Source organism: Octopus bimaculoides, chromosome 4, assembly GCF_046866305.1.
Source record: "Octopus bimaculoides isolate indiv1 chromosome 4, ASM4686630v1, whole genome shotgun sequence".
In the NCBI taxonomy this organism is placed as follows: domain Eukaryota; kingdom Metazoa; phylum Mollusca; class Cephalopoda; order Octopoda; family Octopodidae; genus Octopus; species Octopus bimaculoides.
The window spans coordinates 19,731,930-19,754,534 of NC_142931.1; the positions used below are offsets into that span (position 1 = coordinate 19,731,930).

The following is a 22,605-nucleotide window of genomic DNA, read 5'->3' on the forward strand; positions in this document are numbered from 1 at the left end:
GTTTAATTCAGTATTTGTTTGAAATGAATACATAACAGATATTTTTTGTGTTACTGATGTATGCAGCATAGGAGGTGTATAAACTTTTCATATACATGAGGTTTATCAGTAGTGTAAATTTATGTCTAGTTAAATATATATAAATATTTATTTTATTGCGTGTGTGTCCGCACGCATGTGTGTATATATGTCTTGATTTGGGTTTTTTCTTTATGTCATTTAATTTACATTATATTATGTTATGACTCTATATTTGATATAATTCCATTCAAAATATTAAAATATATTTAAATTTATTGAGAAATTTGTTAAACTTTGCACAAATATGTGTTTTCATTGTTTTTGTGAAATATTACACGCACTCATACACATATGTATGTTTGTGTATATTATGTATACATGTATGAATGTATAAATGTGTGTGTATATATGTACGTATGTATATATATATATATATATATATATATATATACACTACACACACACGCACACACATATGCAAATATGTATGTATTTTATGTATGTAGGAAGGCATGCAGTAATAAAGCCTAAGACTACATGGTAATCATACACTTTTCCAAAAAAATAATATAGATGTTAATACCTTGATGCCTTCCTTTTGACCTTCAGTTGATAAATGGTTCAAGCTGAATGTCTGGAATCTCTGGATATCCAGCTCAGTGTTCTGTAACCACCGTGTTGTGTCTTCCATGTCTTTGTTAAGAGAGATTCTTTCAGAATGGTATTTCTGCCACCTTTCTAACATTTGAACTAAACTCTCCAGCATGTTTGGATAAATAGTTTTGATGTCAGCCAGCCATTTCTTCAGTTGCTTGTGAACCTGGCTCTTTGCAGAAATGTTCTTCAGTAATATTTTGCCATTCTGACATAACTGGGTTATAGGGGCCTCTTCCTTCTTCATTTCAATTTCCAGATTCTATTGACAGAATAATGGTTAGTAGTTACACATTGTAAAAATATTGATTTCAAATTTTTGCACAAGGCCAGCAATTTCAAGGGAAGGAGTAAGTTGATTACATCAACCCCAATTATTAACTGGTACTTATTTTACCAACCCCGAATGAATGAAAGGCAAAAAGTCAGCCTCGGCGGAATTTGAATTCAGAACATAAGGCAGACAAAATACCGCTAAGCAATGTTACCTGGTGTGCTAATGATTCTGACAGTTCGCTGCTGTACTCATTGTAAAGAAGAAAAAAATATTGAAAAGACTGTTGTTGTTGGCACTCTGTTGCTTACAACATCGAGGGTTCCAGTTGATCAGATCAACGGAACAGCCTGCTCATGAAATTAACATACAAGTGGCTGAGCACTCCACAGACATGTGTACCCTTAACGTAGTTCTCGGCGATATTCAGCGTGACACAGTGTGACAAGGCTGACCCTTTGAATTACAGGCACAACAGAAATAGGAAGTAAGAGTGAGAGAAAGTTGTGGTGAAAGAGTACAGCAGGGTTCGCCACCATCCCCTGCCGGAGCCTCATGGAGCTTTAGGTATTTTCGCTCAATAAACACTCACAACGCCCGGTCTGGGAATCGAAACCGTGATCCTATGACCGCGTGTCCGCTGCCCTAACCACTGGGCCATTGCGCCTCCACATTGAAAAGACTATAAACAACAAAAACATATATTCAACACAAAACTTCTAATCCATCACACAGTTTAACACCTCTACGTGATCCTTGGATGTCTCTAACAAAATATACTTTGTTACCAGTGTTCAGGCTAGATCTTTGGTTTGAGAATGTCTTACTCTTCCCACACATTATCCTTGGAAACCCTGTAAAGGGGGTCAGAGGCATCTCTTTTCCTTCTGATTGATTGATGAAAAGAATGAAATAAATACACAAGAACATGAAAATTTTTCAAAGGAAAGCCAACTTAATTATGATTTTCAGTATTATGGATCACAATCATGGCTTTTAAGGTAAATTAAATGATGAACAGTGATTGCTGTTGTTACATTTAGCAACAGATAAGAAGTACAGAACCAAATCATAGTTGTTCCTGATGAACGAATATAATTTGGTAACATGTCTCATGTTTTTGATAACAGGCCCCTGAGAGATGGTTAGACCTGGCAGGAATGCAATCCAGGTGCCAAAGACTGAAACAGATAGAGATCTCTCATTGCTTCCCAACCACATAATGGCTTGCTGGTTATTTGGAATAAATAGTAAAGTTCAGAATATTTTAAAATAAAAATCAGTCCAGGGAACTATAATAAAATACCCCAAGACATCAATAGTTGAAAAATAAGGCAAAAAATATACACTCAACATCATGTTCTCATCCCCAGCATTTATTTTACTCTGAGCCTGTTTTGTCTGGCACTCTGATAACAAGAACAGAGGAATGGGAGCTCTTAGTGAAATATGATGCATATGTATGTACCATTTCTTCCTGCTCAGTCTGTCTTGTTCTCTCATATACCTGTATTTCAAAGGGCCAGCCTTGTCACATGGGTACCTGTGTTTGTACAGTGCTCAACCATTTGCATGTTAATTTCATGGGTAGGCTGTTTGGTTGATTATATCAACTGGAACACTTGTTGTAACCAACAGAGAACTAGGCCCACATATAAACATATATTATCCATACACACACACATACACATATATATACACAGAGATAGACAGATATATATATATGACATAAATATATTCCAAAGTAGAAAAAGAGAAAATGGGAGATTATTACACGAATTAAAATATGAATTAAGACTGTATGAAAACCACAACCTTTTGGTCAAGTTTATATAAATTCAATCATTTAAACAGTAAACTTAACGCTTTGCAAACACTTGATTCTTAATTTGAATGCATGCAGTTTAACAGTTGTGATCAAACAAAGGTACAGTATATATATCCAACATAAAATGACAATAGATTTTTGTAATTATTCAACAAACGAAGTTTAGGAACATCATTTCTCTCAGCAATTGTTAGATATTATAATTTTTATTGCTGGATTATTCAGAGAGAATTGTATTACCAATAATTTTGGCTGATATAAAAACTTTCCTTTATTTCTTCTTGTTTTAGAAAGGCGTCACTATATCCATCTATATTTATAAAACAGTTAAAATTTTCTGGTGTCATTCACTTCATTTTGATTAGGTGATAAACCCAATTACAAAGTGAAAGTAATTTCATTCAATTTTGGATTTTCTTAATTTTGAAACCTTATAGTTTATAATATAGGACATGGTGTTGCAAGAGAATCACATTCCCACATTTCTATAGACCCATATGCCAACACACACACACACACATATATATTCTAGGCATTCCATTGGTTATCACAAAGATTTCTGTTGATCTGATAAATGAAACAGCCTGCTAATGAAATTTAATGTGCAAGTGGCTGAGTATTCCACAGACATGTTAACCCTTAACGTAGATCACAGGAAGATTCAGTGTGGTATAGAATGTGACAAGGCTGACCCTTTGAATTACAGGTACAACTCATTTTTAGCAGTGAGCTGACTGGAGCAACATGAAATAAAGTTTCTTGATTAAGGAAATGTGCTACCAGGGATCGAACTCATGACTCTAGGATTGTTAGCCAAATACCCTCACTACTAAGCAAAGTACCTTCACTATACATATACATTACCCTACCCTCTCAAAGAGTTACAATACTCTATGCTTACCTTTTCCACATCCTTACAGCCTACCTCACCTTGTCATCTTTCTTGTCCCCCTCCCCATCAGCTGTATCATTACTATCTTGCTGCTCTCTCCCCACCTGCATTCCTCTATCCTTCTCCAACCCTGAAACCCTATTCAATTTTTACAGTTGAAGGTTGCCTCCCCATCCTCTCATCTCCTGCTCCCCATACAAACTTGCAATGCTCTCCCCCACATGTCTACTCACCTTGGTTCTTGAGGGGCCACCTGCATGCCTCACCCCTAATATCTGTTCCTTAGCAGCCCCTACTAATAATTCTCTCCCTCTGCTACAAGAACCTGCTCTGTCCCCAGTCACTCAATCATAATTTAATCCCTCATCCCCAACATAAAGCTGACCCCTGTGTCCTCCAGGTTCATAGTCTTGCAAAGTGCACGACAACCACATTACTGCTGGTGCACAAAAAAGCACCCAAGACATGGTATGAAGTGGTTAGTGTTAGGAAGGGCATCAAACTGTGGAAACCATGCCAAACAGACACTGGAGCATGATGCAGTCTTCAGCCCATCAGATCCTGTCAATGCATCTAAACAATGTCAGCATGAAACATGGACATTAAATGATATGACAGGCTTCTTTCAGTTTTCATCTACCAAATCCACTCACAAGGCTTTGATAATGACAGAAACCGGAATAAGAGCAAAAGAATAAAGATGACGATGATAATGATGATGATGGTGGTTGTGGTGGTGGTGGTGGTGATGATGGTTGTAGTGATGATGATAATAATGGCGTTAAAGTAATGATAATGATGGTGGTGTAGGTGATGGCAATGATGACGATGGTAGTTGTGGCGGTGATGATGATGATGGTGTTGAAGTGGTGATAATGATGGTGGTGGTAATGATGGTGACAATGACGATAATGATGGTGGTGGTGGTGGTGGTAGTGTTGGTGACAAAGGTGATGGTGAGGATGACAAAGATGTTGGTCATGATGATGACAATGATATCACTGGTGAAGAAGAAGATGATGATGATGATGATGATGATGATGATGACGATGACAACGATGATATAGAATAGAAATAAGATGAGATTACTTACTTTGATATCGTTCACCCTTTTGCTGGCATCACTGACCAGATAGGAAATATTGTTATCTTGACTAGAAATATGATTGGACATTTCTTTGAGCCAGGCCAATATACCGTCGACTTGGTTTTTGAATTCTTGAATCGACTGATCATTGGTACTAGTGGCAAATAGCTGCTTATTGGCTCTTGTGGCCAATTCATCACACTTTTTCTCTGCACATCTAGATAACAAGAGATTTTTTGAATTATATTTTCAGCAAACTGATTGCAGTCAATTTGGTTGGATGGCTTGAAGATAAAATGCTAGCATAGGATGTTTTATAGTGTATTTCATGGTTCAGTGAATTATAGTTCTGAATTGTGTAACGGTTAATTGTGAATGAGTTTAATCTGTCCAGTATCAATAAGATATGTATGGAAAAGAAAGGAAGTTAGAAAGAAGAGGGGAGAAAAAAGAGTGAAAGGTGGAGAAAGAGTAAAGGGGAGAGGAGATGAATAAGAGAGGGTGAAAGAGAAAAAGCAAGGGAAGAGGAGGAAATGAATAAGAGAGGGTGAAAGAGAAAAAGCAAGGGAGGAGGAGGAAATGAATAAGAGAGGGTGAAAGAGAAAAGCAAGGAGATAAAAGAAGTTGATTAAATGAGAAAGAGCAAAAGAGTATATAAGCAGGGTGATATAAAAGAGAGGGGGAAGCATAATGGAAAGAAGTAAATATGAAATAGAGAGAGGGAGTGTGATTAAAAACATGCAAGAATAGAATTTTAAATGATGCAAGGGGGGAAGAGAGAGAGAGAAAGAGAGAGAGAGAGAGAGAAAGAGAGAGAGAGAGAGAGAGAGAGAGAGAGAGTCAAACGAATAAGAATGGATGATGAGATATAGAGAAAAATTAAATATAGAAGTAGTTTGTATTTATTTTGCTGGAACGGTGTAACAGTTAAGGATTCAATATGTGACCTGGATACAGCGACAGACATTGTGTAATAGGTGATATGAGCCAGTGGGAGGGGTTGTTTGTGAATAAGATTCTTGCGAGCAAAAAGAGACTGTGACATACGAGGGGGTGCTGAGAAGTTTCTGGCTTTGGGTAAAAGGAAATACAGGAGGATCAGTTAATTATGATTTTATTCAACATATTCCTCTCTCAGATTCACACACTTATTGTAGTGGTCTTTCAGTTTTTCTAAGCCTTGTAAAAGAACTCAGAAGGTTGGGCCTCCAGCCAGGCTTTCCATGATGCCCTTAAAGCCAGCACCCCTTCGTAGAAGAGACAGTTGTTATTTTGTGAGTGATACTCACCTGACTTTGTCATCCACCAGTTGTACATCATGGCTGCTGAGCGTTTTAGTGATGGTTTCCTGTTTAGATTTAATTTGTTTCAGCTTGTTGCTGCTTGACTCAAGTTTATGAGATAGTTTCTGCAAAGTCAAAGTAAATAGTAACGTATAATTAATGTCATAGAAATATCTTTAAAAATATAATAGAAACATTGTAGCAAATATTGTAACACAAGGTAGAGAGCAACAAAGAGAAGACTGTGACATACAAGGGGGTGCTGAAAAGTTTGCATATTCAGGAAAATAAATTTAAGCACCATTTTGCATACAGGAGCTGGAGAATATTTTTTGAGGCATTTTTTTTGGAAAAAAAGTACATTTTATATGCCATCAAACGTGGTATGTTCAATGCTAATATTATTTATGTACACTTCAATTATTAATGATTGTATCTATTTATGTTGTGTGAAAAATTTGAAAACCAGAAGTGGATATTTAGAATAACAAATATCAATGGAGCAAACTTGATAAGAAAATTATAGTAATTGACAAAATTTCCCTCAGCATATCTTCATGAAATTTTATCTCTGAAAATAATACATAAAATGTCTTTGAAGTTGGGCACAACAACAAAGGGTCTGAAACTAGTCTCTTCTTGTGTTTCAGAATCCAACATCTATTAATCAACAAATATTAATGTCACCCAGTCTGTATGGCACATGATGAGATCAGGATTTGAAGTAACAACCTAGTTGGTTTGCATCTTTTGTTTCTTATAAACTTTCGGTTCCATTATGACACTCAGACACCATTTCTTGAATGGTTAATTATTAAGACCTAAACAGAAAAGGATAAGCAATAAAATTGATCTGTTTCTATGACAATGTTACCTTGAAACCAAACTAAATGGTTGAACAACTTCATTATTTGAGTTACAAAGCAATAATACTTGTCAAGCTTAATTTAAATGCTGTATAATTATCATCAATTATTGCAGACAAAAGAATGAAATGTAGCTTTAATTATAGTTAATGGCTGATACCATTTAGAGACCTAAGCTTTTATGTTATCACTGAAATAATACAGATTGGATACAAATTTCCAATCACTAAGAATTTTCAGACCAAAATAGGTTCCAATCATATTACTTTATAGAAATCAACAATTCACTACACTAATAAACATAGTAAATAATACAGGCAAACAATTTTTAGCATCCATTTTAGTCAACCGTATTATCATGCTGACTGTTTGAAATGAAGTTTTATTGCCGCAGCTTATTAGAAACTTGTGATAATGAAGATATTCTATTGATATGGTTTAGCGATATATTGGGAAAAGTTTCATATACTAACAGGAGTAATAAAGTAAATTAAAAGTGGTCTTAACCATGGTTTTCCCCCATCTGATTATAGCTCACTCAAATTTTGACTCCATCTCTCTTTTAAACTTGCAAGAAAATCAATTTAAGTCTTACTCTTCAAAATTCTTACAGCCCACAACAGCTAAACATATCAAACAAAAGTCTTGAATAAAAGGAAAACAGAAATAAAATGGAAAATAAAAAGAACAATCTTTCTTTGTTTTTGCTGTTAGCATTTAGATTCAGATCAGTCCATGATTGAACAGATTTATGATTAAAGCTATTGCAGTTGTGATGATCCTTTCTTTTTGTATATCAGGGATTAAGAACTATCTTATTTAATATGACCATCCTTTTTTTTTTTTTTTGATTGATAAGACTGTAAGATATGAGTCAACGAAGGCAGCACGGAGGCTTCCACCACAAGGTTCAGTTCTTACTGAAGTGTGGTGGAGTGTGTGCTGCACTGAATCTGAGAACTATGCTAGTGAAGTGCAAGATCCTAGCAGAATCCCTCATGGTGGACAAGTCAAAAGATAGAGGCCAGACTAATATGGATCATCTCTTCTCAGAGATAAAAATGGGTTTGCATAGGGTCAAAACCCCTACCTAGAAAAGAAGCAAAGTTACAGAAGCATCAAAGACACTTCAAAACCAACAAGACCTGAGAGAGGAAAAGATCCCAGAGTTAAGAACAGTGGTGAAAAGTTGTTGATGGCTGATGAGCCACAGGAGGAGAAAGATTTAAGCAAGTAAGTGCTGAGTCTTCTTCATTATTTCTGTAGTAATAGGTTCAGGAACAAGGTGTGTAAGTGTGGCTCCTAAAACTTTTTTTTGGAGGCAATGAAAATATTTTAAACATTCTTTTGAAAAACTGGGTTTGCACTTACATCTATAGCAGTTGTTGCTTAACCCTAGCTCAACACTGAGGTTGAGAAGCTGACTGATGAAAAAAATCATTTTTTCCAGTCATGACCATTCCATCATTCCAGCATCATGTCTAATATTGTATTATCTAATGTATCTTTTCTTGTTTCAAAATGGCAGGGTGAGATTTGAGGGAAATTTGGCTGCTACTTCCAGAATGTGAAAAGATCACATAAAGGCTGCTGGATCACGGATTTATTTTTGTAAGTACTTATTTGTGGTACACCATTTGTTTGTTCAGTGTCTTCTCTTCCGCAGTTCATGATGCACTGACAACTTTGAAATGACATTAAATACTCGTGTCAATATAAAACAGATTTAAAGCAGAAAGTTGGTAGAATTGGCAGTATACCAGGTAAAATGGTAAGCAGCATTTTGTCTGTGAATTCAAATAGCCTTTCATCTTTCAGGGTTGATAAAATAATTACCAGTTGAGCACCGAGGTGGGGTGATATAATCGACTTACCCCTACCCCAAAATTATTGCCCTTGTGCTAAAATTTGAAACCAATATAAGACAGAAGTGGCATTACATAACTGTTGATACACACCCTAAGATCCCAGTAAACAAACTGGTGATATAACCAGGTTATTGACCCAGAAAAAAAAAGAAAAAAAGAAGAAAAAAACAAGACTCATAAAGAGAAGAAATTATTTTTAAACCATTAAGTTACTGAAACAGTTTTGTCTTCTTTGCAAAAGTGTTATTACCATATTCTGCAGAACAGAAATATTAGAGGGGATGACAAATGCAGGGAGACTCTCTTACTCTTTTACTGAATCATTACAGGCTCAATACAAATTTCCCATCACTAAGAATTTTCAGACTAAAATAGGTTCCAATCATATTACTTTATAGAAATCAACAATTCCCTGCACTAAAAAACATAGTAAATAATACAGGCAAACAATTTTTAGCATCAGTTTTACTACAGCATTTTATCAGGCTGACTGTTTGAGATGAAGTTTTATAGCTGCAGCTTATTAGAAACTTGTGATAATGAAGATATTCTATTGGTATAGCTTAGCGATATATTGGGAAAAATTTCATATACTACAGGAGTAATAAAGTAAATTAAAAGTGCTCTTAACCATGGTTTTTTCTCATCTGATTATAGCTCACTCAAATTTTGACTTCATCTCTCATTTAAACTTGCAAGAAAATCAATTTAAGTCTTACTCTTCAAAATTCCTACTACACACAACTAAATATACTAAACAGGGGTCTTGAATTAAAAAAAAAAGGAAAAACAATTTTTGTTCATAACTGTTTAGATCCAAGTTAATCCTTACTGAACAGACTAATGATATTGCAGCTGTATTGATTCATTCTTTTTCGTATATTAGAGTGTAACTACCTTATTTGATATGAACATTGAGTTAAGACCAATTGTGATTACAAGCTGCTAAAATGGGTTTCCACTGAAAGATCTTTGGGATAATGTTACTTGACAGGGTATGTAGCTCACAAACAAAGAGTCTTTCCAGGTTGAGCTACAACTTCTTCACATCAAGAGGTTACAATTCCAGTACTATGGATATGTGATTAGAATGTCACAAGAAAGGATCACAAAACAAGGTTCTTCAAATTGAGCCAACCAACAAGAAACTTAAGGGTAGACCAAGAATGGGCTGATTGGATAATATTCATAGTCTCAGGCTTGGGAATCCAGCAGGAAATTGTAATGTTTACTTTTGATAAGATCCTATGGGGGAGGTGCCTGAAGACTCTACCCCCCACCCCGAACTTTCCCCAGAGAAAATGGATGGAGTGTCAGTGAATTAGGTCAGCGTTTTGTAATGGATTTGTTGTTTGACTAATTTCTATTTTAATTTTTTTGTGTGTTACATTATTTGAGAAGCAGAATCAACATTTTCATAGCAATCCTTGTTGACATTATCCATTTCTTTCGTGTGATCCAACACATTTCCTGAATTCTTCTTTGTGATCCTTTATAAATTCTTTATAACTTCTATTTTTCACAGAATCTCAAAATAAACAATGGTCTAAGGCATTTTTCCAAGTTGGAAATGAGATTCGTTCATTTAGTTTTACTTATTTTTTTCTTTTTTAAATCAAACCGTTTCCTTCTTTTACACAAAAAAACAAAACAATAATAATAATAATAATAATAATAATAATAATAATAATAATAATAATAAAAATAATAATAATAATAATAATAGTAATTTAGCCCTCAATTTCTGAAGCTATAGCATAAATAATTTTCAGCAAATATGATCTGGGTGGGGACGGGGAGAAATTTCTTTTAAAAACATTAAATTTCATTATATCTATTTTTATTATTAGTGATTGGTGGTATCCATATCTTCAACTGATTAAAATTGATGCTTTGAAAGAATGCAGGCTTTACACAGAAACAGGCAAACTGTTTTCTTTTGATTATGGTTTTGCTATGCCATTACAATCCCTAGCAATTGCTGAAACAGTTGCTTAGCACCAAATAGTGTTAAGTAGATGAAAGAGAAATGTCCCTCTTCATAGGGCACTAGTGTATCATAAATAATATTCCAAAAATATATGATACTTATTTCCTTCAGCTAAGTGAACTAAAACATGAAGAATTAAGTGTCCTTAGTGCATATCATAAAATATCTACTTACAACAAGTTTAAACTCATAATTCATGGCTACATGCATTTGGAATTTGATTTTAAAAGCCCTATTTTTCTTTCTTTGCAATTAAAATTTTTTATTTTAAAATCCATTAATAAAGAATACTAAAATAGAAAAAAACCCTGATTATTTTAAGGTGGGTCAATAAAATAACTTGTTACAAAGAATAGATTCAAAACTAAATATTCTAGCTTCATTCCAAAACCACAATTTCAGATTTGAGATTGTAGTAATGATATGCATACATTATTTTCCTCCATCACCATTTATAGACACATTTCTATTGTATATTTCTTATTTTTTGCTTCTAATTAAAAAAAAAAATTACAGAATGGAAACTAATTCCCAAAGGGTGAACATGGAAATTACATTCAGGAATTCAATTTATTTTATTCATTGTTTCAATTTCCGATCTAATTTTCTATAGCCCAACATGCGTCAAAATGGGGAAGCTAAACATAAAGCTGATGGCAGTGAAATTATGCTGCTCTTACCACAACTGCGACTGCTGTTGATTATATCTAATCATCTTAACCAAGTTCCTTTATCTTTAGAATGATTCTCACTAATTCTCTCTCCCTTTCATCATATATCCCAAGCAACAGCTGTAATTTTGATGGCCATGGGATCAGGCATGCTAAATGACATGCATACGTGATCCTTCTCTTTGATTAAAACAAATCCCCCAGCTGGAACTAAAATGGTTTCTGAAATTTTATCATCTAGCCACTTGCAACCATCTTCCATCTTTATAAATTAGCAATGATGAGCAAAACTAAAACTGATTTATTCTTTTAATGTTTATTCTTAAATATTTAATAAAACCCCCTTAACTTCCCTACACAATCTGCCCTATCACATTTTCAACTGTATCCCTCAATTTGTTTCAACGTTGCCATTAATCCCTTCTTTCTTCCTTGCCATCCATCCCCATCCTCTCCTCTTACCCTCCTTTATCTCTCTGTCCAGAATAATTGGACACTCTCTCTTCTGTTCTCCCTCAGTTATAAGAAGGGTCCATTTAGGCCCTTAGCCTTGCAATATTACAAGGTGATCATCACTAGTGCTGGTGCTATAAAAAGAAAGCACCCAGTACTTTCTGTAAAATGGTTGGTATTCAGCCTTATGTAATGTATCAAAGTCGGAGGTGCAATGACCCAGTGGTTAGGGAAGCGGACTCACGGTCATAGGATCGCGGTTTCAATTCCCAGACCGAGTGTTGTGAGTGTTTATTGAGCGAAAACACCTGATGCTCCACGAGGCTCCGGCAGGGGATGGTGGCGAACCCTGATGTACTCTTTCACCACAACTTTCTCTCATTCTTACTTCCTGTTTCTGCTGTACCTGTATTTCAAAGGGCTAGCCTTGTCACACTGTGTCACGCTGAATATTCCTGAGAACTACGTTAAGGGTGCACATGTCTGTGGAGTGCTCAGCCACTTGCACGTTAATTTCACGAGCAGGCTGTTCCGTTGATCGGATCGACTGGAACCCTTGACGTCGTAAGCGATGGAGTGCCAACAAACAAATGTATCAAAGTGGACACTGGAGTAGAGTACAATGTAGTCCTCTTACTCTTCAGGACCCACCAAGCCATTGAACCCAAGCCAGCATGGATGGCAGATATTAAATGATGATGATGATGATAGACCAGGGCTTTGATTATTTTATTCTTCATCATTGCCAGCATCCTCCTCATTATTCTATTTCTGTTTTACCATGTTAGAATTTCACTATTTATTGTGGTCCTTTGTCACGTGGTGCACACAACAGAAAAAAATGTCAGTTTTGTTTTAGATTATGTCATGTTTCTTGTCATAGTTTTTGAATAGATAGATGTCCTTCTTATCATCAACCAAGTGGAAACATAGACTGGGTTCTAGAAGGATTGTTTGAAACAACTAGGCCCATATGTCAATATCTTTGTGAAGTTGAAGCCTATAAAATTTGAAACATTCCAAACTTTTTGGACTTCAATCTTACAAAGGGAAATTTGGCTGCTATTTCTAACATCTTGGGCAGCCATGTAAAGGCTCCCTTATTAGCTCTGCCTATAACGTATTTCTGTGTGGTAGCTGCTCCATCCTACATACAATAGAGATACATTTAACCCTTTAGCATTCAGATTACTCTATCTAATGTAATGCTTATTTATTCATATTTTTTTAATTGATCATGCATTATCTTGTAGCTTAAAGATTTCAATGATGTGATTGCTTATTTTTCAGAACAACATTGTAAAATAGGTGTGAGAGGCCAGATTCGGTCAGTTTGAACATAAAACAAGAAGAACATTTGGACTTGATACAAATTATTTAAATGTTAAAGGGTGAAGTTAACAACATACAAACTTGTCTCACATAAGAAATGAAACTGTCATATGGTTATAGAAGCAGATCAGCAGCTCATACTCTTTACTCTTTTACTTGTTTCAGTCATTTGACTGTGGCCATGCTGGAGCACCGCCTTTAGTCAAGCAAATCGACCCCAGGGCTTATTCTTTGTAAGCCTAGTACTTATTCTATCGGTCTCTTTTTGCCAAACTGCTAAGTTACGGGGATGTAAACACACCAGCATCGGTTGTCAAGTGATGGTGGGGGGACAAACACAGATACACAAACACACATACATACACATATATATATATATATATATATATATATATATATATATATATATATATATATATATATATATATATACATATATATATATATATATATATACATATATATACGACGGGCTTCTTTCAGTTTCCGTCTACCAAATCCACTCACAAGGCTTTGGTTGGCCCAAGGCTATAGTAGAAGACACTTGCCCAAGGTGCCACGCAGTGGGACTGAACCCGGAACCATGTGGTTGGTAGGCAAGCTACTTACCACACAGCCACTCCTGAGCATATTTTGAGTATAAAAATACTACAAGTATGTCTTTGTAGGCATGCAGATACTATTTAATTGAACATGGGTCTGCTTGATGACTTTGAGCTAAACAACGACAACGTTTAGTACACTTAATGAATAAGTTCCAAGCCATCTAGAAAATGTTAGCCACACTACAGGAGGTTGACTTATCTCTTAACTGAACCAGACATCAGTTCTAAGAACCACTTAATAGCTATTGGTGGCATTTAACTTTATTTAATGTTGGCTTATATTATGGTGGTGGTGGTGGTGGTGGTTGTGAAGGTAGTAGTTGTGGTAGATGTGCTAAGAGATAGTAATGGTTATGATGGTGGTGGTGGTGGTGGTGGTGACTGGGGTAGTGGTGAAGGCAATGGTGGTGGCGGCAGTGGTGACTGTAATGAGAATGGTAGTGATGGTGGTGATGATAGTGACTGCGAAGGTAATAGTTGTGGTAGTCATGATGGTGATAGTAATGATTGTAGTAGTGGTGGTGGCGGTGGTGATAAGGGTGGTTGTATTGATAGTATTGCTTATCGTAATGGTGGTTAATATACATGAGCGACACACAAATGCTGAAAGGCAAAAGGTGTACATATAGCTACAGGTATGGCTGTGTAGTTAAGAAGCTTGCTTTGTGGCCACAAGATTTTGGGTTCAGTTTCACTTGACAGCACCTGGGGCTAGTATCTTCTACAATAACCCCTGGCCAATCAATGCCTTCTGACTGTGCAAGTGAATTCAACAGATGGAAACTGTGTGGAAGTCTTGGCATGTAAAAGGCATCCAGCACATTGTGTGAAATGGCTGGCGCTAGGAAGATGGCGTCGGTGGTGGTGGCGGCAGCGCCACCACCACCAAAACCACAACCACCGCCGCCACCACTACCACCACCACAATCTCACTGATGATCCAATACAACCATCATTTGAAACCACATCACATCAATGATTGAAGCTAATTGATCACACACACACACACACACACACACACACACTTATGCACATGGATTATTTATTTCGTTTTATGTCCATATCTCCATGCGGGCATGGGTTTGATGAATATATTGCTGAGGCATTGTTTTGCAGATAACCATTAATCTACACCAGCCCTGGGGTGCCTTTCTGAATGGCATGTCAAACAAAATATGTTTTATGTAGTGTGGACTGCCTGATGATGAACCATGTCTCATGTGGCCCACTTCTTGGAAATGGTTCCTCATGCTTGGTTTACATTGATGAAGAATTTGTTGTGATTTATTGTTCCATTAGAGTAAAAACAGGGAGTTGAGATACGTTACAAACACACTGAACAACAATGACATTCAGAAGGGTGTGTTATTGAGAGGTCTTTTATAAACTGACATGGAAGAAAGAGAGAAAGAAAGGAAAAAAGAAAGTGGGGCAGAGAGAGAGAGAGAGAGAGAGAGAGAGAGAGAGTGAGAGGGTGAATAGAGATAGAAAAAGGAAGACTTAGAATTCAGTGTTATTGAGATACCTTCCAAAAGGAGAGAGAGAGAGAGAGAGAGAGAGAGAGAGAGAGAGAGAGAGAGAGAGAGAGAGAGAGAGAGAGAAGATAGGCAGAGTTTATGGATGTGAGACAGAGACAAAGTGACCTTTGCTATGCCTTATTAGATTTTCTTGGAATGTTACCAGTACTTTGAACAGATAATGACTGAAAGTGTGTTGATCACAATTTCATTGTTGTTGTTGTTGTTGTTACTATTACTGTCGTTATTATTATTGTTGCTGTTACTACTATTATTGTTATTAATTTGAAATGATTGAAACAAATTTAAATGTATTGATGTAGTTACAACTACAGATCCATTTTTGTCATAGCATAACATATCAGTAAAATGAACTTGTGCGCTCCTCATTATTAATGCTATATAAACACGCGCGCACACACACACACACACAAATCATTCGTATGGTTTTACAACCATTTTCCCATGCAAGCATGGGTTGGATGAATATATTACAGAAACATTGTTTTACAGTTGGATGCCCTTCCTATCACTAACCCTTAACTGTTTTTTTTTTTAGGTAAGAATTTCAAGTCTTTAAAGGCAAAAAGCCAGTGGATAATTAGTTGACAGAAGAAATGACAACAGTCTTGGTAATTGACTTTCATAGAACACACTCACACACACACACACACACACACATTTTCATCATGTTGAACACACACATATATTTTCAATCAAGTTGAACCGTTATTTCCTACACATTAATTCCAACACATCCATACATTCATTTTCACCATGTTGAAGCATTAAACCCTACACGTTTGTTTTCTCTCTCCGTTTGTTTTTTTTCATTCTCTCCCTTTTTTCCCACTTAATCCTTTCTGTTGAAGAGCATAGGCTCAAAACATCAAAGACTTTTCCATTCTTCCCAAGCGTCAAACAAATACACCTGCTCATTGTTCCATCACCAGTCTTCGTCTTTTTTTGTTTCCAATAAATTTGAACTACATACATGCATACATATATAAATATGTTTATAGGCACAGGTAAGGAATTTGCTTCACAACCAAATGGATACAACTTCAATCACAGTATGTGGCACATTGTGTAAGTGTCTTCTAATATAACATCCTCCACAATTTATTGTATTGTATCATCCAAATGTGTTGCATGCAAACTAATAGAGCCCATGTGGAAGTGTTCTGATGTTTCTATTAAAACTTTATTAGTTTGCCAATAGACTCTGCTAAGTTCTCTTTACTTTTCAGTCTTTTTCTGAATTTTTCAAATTGTAACGATAATTTACGGATAACCCGTGTGTGTGTATGTGGATATATATCTTTCTTGTTTATTTTTTACTTGTTTCAGTCAATACACCGTGGCCATGCTGGGGCACTGCTTTGAGGAACTTTAGTCAAAACAAATCAACCCCAGTACTTGGGTTGCTTTTTTAAGCCTGGTACTTATTCTATCAAACATCTTTTGCTGAACTGCCAAGTTAGAGGACATAAACACACCAACACCAGTTGTCAAACTGTGGTGGAGGGACAAACAGACACAAACACATACACACACATATGTACATATAAATATATATATATATAATAATATTAGGGACAAAATCCAAAATTACAGGTAAAAAACTCAATTAAAATCAACTATATATTTTATATATATATATATATATATATATATATATATATATATATATATATATATGTGTGTATATATATATATATATATATATATATATATATATATATATATATATATATATATATATACATATATATCTATATATCATCATCATCATCATCATCGTTTAACGTCCGCTTTCCATGTTAGCATGGGTTGGACGATTTGACTGAGGACTGGTGAAACCGGATGGCAACACCAGGCTCCAATCTAATTTGGCAGAGTTTCTACAGCTGGATGCCCTTCCTAATGCCAACCACTCAGAGAGTGTAGTGGGTGCTTTTATATATTTATATGTATATATACAATGTGCTTCTTTCAGTTTCTGTCTACCAAATCTCCTCACAAGGCTTTGGTCAGCCCAAGGCTATGATAGAAGACACTTGCCCAAGGTGCCACGCATGCGACTGAACCCTGAACCATGTATTTGGGAAGCAAGTTTCTTACCACACAGCCATGCCTGAACCTATATATTTGTGTACACACACACACACACACACACTAAAAGATAAGATAGTCATCACTTGCAGGCATATATAACTTTGTAACACATGTACCTTGCTTTCACTAATTGTTTTAAGGTTCTCTGCTGTTATGGGTACACAGAGGCACCCTCTTGGCTCTCCCACCCTTGCCCCAGTGGAATATCCAACATGTAATAGCTGGAAGGAAAGAGGGATGCACACACACTAGGCTAGTTCTCATACTCAGTCAAACTGACTGAAGTATCTTGCTCAAGGATATAATGAGCTGCCTGGTTCAGGAACTGAACTCACAACCTTCTGATTACGAGCCCAATACCTTAACGATTAAACTATCTATCTTCAAACATGCACACACACACACACACACACACAAACATAAACAGATTGAGAAAGAGAAATATAATTATTCACCACATGATTATGTTAATTATGTTATAATTAATATACATTAATATTATGTTAATTATGTTATAATTAATATACGCTAATATCCCACTTACTTTCCTCTTCGGTCTCCTCTTCTTCGGGGCTTGCCCAGAGGCATATCCATAGCGTGAGTGTTTCCTCTTACCTGTACAACTCTGAGCAATCCCCATCAAGATTTACGGAGGTGGCCAGAATGTGACAAATAAATGAATGAACAATAACTTAACGACCTTTTAACAACATCGTTGTCTAATACCGGCTTCCTCCTCTCACTACTCCCTACCACACTTTTCTCCCCTCTAACACATTCATAATGTCAAACAAATTTTGCACGCATACACATGCATATACATGTGTGTATGTGTGTGTGCACGCACACGCACACACACACACACAGATACACTTCAGAGTAGATATACATTGTTAGAAAGTTATACACAAGTGTTGACATCAACATTGATGACCCACCTTTAGTTTTGAACTTTTTGGAAAGATAGTAAATAGACTTTGGTCATTTAAATAAAACAAAAACAAAACTGTCACCACCACCACCACCACTACAACAATACAATCACTGAGTCGGTGGGTAAGGCCCTATGTATAGTTCAACATATTAGAAACAGCAGTCAAATCTAGCTCACACCACAATCTAAGTGTTAAGAAAAGAGGGATACATTGAATAATGTAATCTGATAAAAGTATAGGATAGTCAAGGCTGGAATGACCTTTGATCAAAGATCTGCCTGCTCATGGTTGACCTGGGGTTAAACAACAACAACAACAACAACAGTATACAATGCAATGAATGAGAGAACTTCAATATGGTTTCTTGATCTGCTAGAAACAGTAGGTGAGTCTTTAAAATTATAATCTACAGTCTTTAAAAATTAGGAGATACTAAATAATGCTGTCTGGAATAACAGTTAAATCCCCTCTAAATCATATTCTGTCACCTTAAAAACAGGAAGGATAATTTGAATAATGTAGATACCCCTAAAAACACAGGCTGGTCATGTTTTTTGTTTTATTATCTACACAGACAGGTGTGAAAATGCACCCAAAATCCCTTGAGACTCATTTCAACCCAAGGACACCAGATTTGTTTTGACACACTTGTTTTATAATTCTTGACTCTCATCAACATTATAACAAAACAACTAAACTTCCTTCTTCCTGGTTCTTTTCTAGAAAGCTTTAAATCTAATATTCAGATTGCATGGAGCTATTTTATGGTTTCCTACTTCCTTTTTCTATTTCTATTCTTCATGTTAATAATAATAACAATGACGATGATGATGACGATGACGATGATAAGGGAACACAAACCACCTCCAGTGCTTGAAAATGATCACATCTCACTCTTCTGGAACTTCACCATTCAAACTGACAGAAAGATAGATGCAAATAAGCCAGACATTATATCGAAAGACTTCAGACAAAAATCATGCATCCTTATTGATATGACTGTCCCAACTGACATAAACATATCTGTCAAAACCTACAAAAAACTGAGTATAAACATCTTGAAATAGAAACTGGCAAAATGTGGAACCTCAAGACTAAAACAATACCTGTTATCATAGATGTCCTAGGAATGATAGCAAAAGGGGCTGATTCCTACCTAGCTCAGATACCAGGAAACCCCAAAATGGTAGAAATTCAAAAGATAGTGCTCATGGGAACTGCCCATATCCAATGTAAAATACTGTCTATGTAATCTCAAATTTTAAAACAAACTTATAATTTTCTTAAACATTCTCTAGAACAATATCATGTGCAAAACCAAATATATGACACTTGAGGTATAACACCAACATGAACTTCTAACTTGTTGTCTCCTGAGGTCTCTGGGTGATACTTGGAGTCAACTTGTACAAATGTAAAGCAAAAGTCGAACATATAATAATGATAATAATAATCCTTTCTACTGGAGGCACAAAGCCTCAAATTTAGGGGGAAGGAACAAGTTGATTACATCAACCCCAGTATACAACTGGTACTTAATCTATCAACTCTAAAAGGATGAAAAGCAAAGTCGACCTGGGAAGAATTTGAACTCAGAACATAACGGCAGACAAAATACCGCTAAGCATTTCACCTGGCATGCTAATGATTCAGCCAGCTTATTTCAGATATTGTAAATCTAAGACTACATGATCCAATGTGCTTTACCTTTTTAAGAAGGGGTGTGATTTGTGGAAGATTTTGCTTCTATATTGTAGCAGGTCAAACAATCACATACAGGCTCCTTTGCTGGCTTGTGAAGATGATGTCAGCTTGAACAGAGTAGATATATGATGAAAGTCATTCCAGTTGTGACCATCCCATAAATTTGTACATGTAAAACTGCATTGTATAATGTCCTTCCTCATTTTAAGACAGTAGTGCTTGGTGTAAAGAAAATTTGGCAGCTATTTCTAGCAGACAGAGCAACCATGCAAAGGCTCCTTTGATAGAAGTATTTAATGTCCTAATGACACTTGGTGAAAAGATATTTGCATATATAGATATACTAATATCTTTATCTGTCTGCCTTTCTCTCTCTTTACACACACACACACTCACAAGCACAAGCACACACATAACACACCTGTTGTTTATAATGGTTTATTGGTCAGCTGTGTCATTCACAGTTGAATGGTCAGTGATAAGCTGAATAATGTGCAATAAAAATAATTGAATGAAACCGCTGTTGCTTTCAGTGATGAGCTATTCACTCATTCCATCAATTGAATGACCTACTCTTTAAATTAATATACATGAAGTGGCTGAGTATTCCACGGGCATACCATATATCCCTTATGTAATTCTCAGGGAGAATTTAACATGACATACCATGTGACAAAACTGGACCTTTAGATTACATATATAACCTATTTGATGGGATTTCAATAGTCTCTGTCCACCTAATTTTATTCACAAGGTTTAGGTCAACGTGAGGCTATAGAATAAGATGCATGTCAAAGACCTATTGCAATGGGATTGAACTTGAGGCTTCATGATGGCAAAGCAAATGTCTTAACCATTTGGCCATACTAAGTCCAGAGTAGGATGGTTATGTACAATAAAATTACCTGTTGGAATCTTGTAAGCGCCAGGTGAGAATTTTGACACTTGATAATTCAAGATCTTACTGAGCTTCCAGGTTGCTAACGAACCAACACAGACGATTTGTCTATAGGGATCAAATGTTTGTGCAGTATGTTAGGTCACTCCTTTCATCAAATTGACATGGACTGTAAAAGTGCACGATGTGCCACAAGTCACATGTTGAAGTGATTACAGACCAAATTGAGAATATCAGGCTTGGCCTACCAACTGTAACAGTTAATACCCTAATTATCCCATCCATGGGATCCAGCAGGAAATATTAAATGTATGTTTTAAGATGTAATATAAACTAGTGAATTATCATTTACACTTTAAATAAATATCATCATAACTTTCCCCACCACCACCACCTATCAACATGTATGTTTTAACATTCATAACTACATGCTGGGGATGGGTCAGCTAAGAGGACCAACAGTGTTACATATCCCTGAGCAAAGCAATGCATTAGAACCTATATTTATTTCTTGACAGCATCCATAGATTAGCAATGGGCTCCTAGACACTGATTGGTCAGTGTGCCCATGCTTTAAGATGGCACTGTTAGCCAGGTTTTTCATAGAACACACTGCTTGTTGACTCTGTCCTTTTTTTTAATATATATTTTAGTTCCTTTTATTTTGATTTCTTTTGACTTTTTGTGTTTTGGTTTCAAATTGCACCAAGGTCACCTTTACATTTCATACTACTTGGATTGATAAAATGAAGTACCAGTCTAGACTGGTGGATTGGTAGAATCATTAGAGCATCAGGTAGAATACTTTATTGTGACTGTTCTACCTGTTTGAGTTCTGAGTTCAAATCTTACCATGGCTTACTTTGGTGATAAATTTACTTTACCATCTGGACTCCTTCACAAAATGCAAGAATTTGGATCAGGTCTCTGATCTGAGGATACTTTTCCTCTCTCGCACCATTCTCAGACACTCTAGCTTCCCAACCACAAGGTTCCAGGTTCAATCTCACTGTGTGGAATTTTGGCAAGTGTCTTCTATTATAGCGTTAGGCTGACCAAAGTCTTGTGAGTGGATTTAGTAGACGGAAACTGAAAAAAGCCAGTCATATGTGTGTGTGTGTGTGTGTGTGTATGTGTTTGTCCTGCACCACTGCTGGACAACCAGTGCCGGTTTGTTTACATCCCTATAATGTATCGATCTTAAAAAAGTTTTGGGAGTTGATTCGTTTGACTAAAAACTCTTCAAGGCAGTGCTCCAGCATGGCCAGAGTCTAATGACTGAAATGAGTGAAATAAAAGAAAGTAAAAGAAAAATACTGGTATCAGATATAACCCATTCTTCCCAACTGCACAGATACCTCCCTTTGGTAGCACCCTTATCCACACCACACTAAACAGCCATTCCTATCACATGTCCCTAGCAGCACAGGCTTTTATCCAGCACCTTTCAACTGATGCCTGACTAGCTGTTTGGTTAACCCTTAGATACCAACCCAGCTAAAACTGCTTCTGGCTCTCTAGTACAAATGTCTTATTTTCATAAGTTCTGAATTAAAATCTTCCACCAAACCTTAGTCACAATTTATGTTCCTAACACTAGCTTAATAAT

At 36.1% G+C, this 22,605-nt stretch overlaps 1 protein-coding gene across 9 annotated transcripts in view; it reads right to left on the bottom strand.

Annotated features, from left to right (window-relative positions):
• Positions 1–22,605, bottom strand: part of LOC106881484 (muscle-specific protein 300 kDa) — an 815,448-nt gene that overhangs the window by 242,577 nt on the left and 550,266 nt on the right. For all 9 annotated transcript variants that reach the window (XM_089350452.1, XM_014931925.3, XM_089350453.1 and 6 more), the window contains 3 exons: positions 6,046–6,164; positions 4,763–4,973; positions 605–937 (listed from right to left, as the gene is read on the bottom strand). In XM_089350452.1, the coding sequence (XP_089206578.1) occupies positions 605–937; positions 4,763–4,973; positions 6,046–6,164 (663 nt within the window). The remainder of the gene's footprint in view (positions 1–604; positions 938–4,762; positions 4,974–6,045; positions 6,165–22,605) is intronic.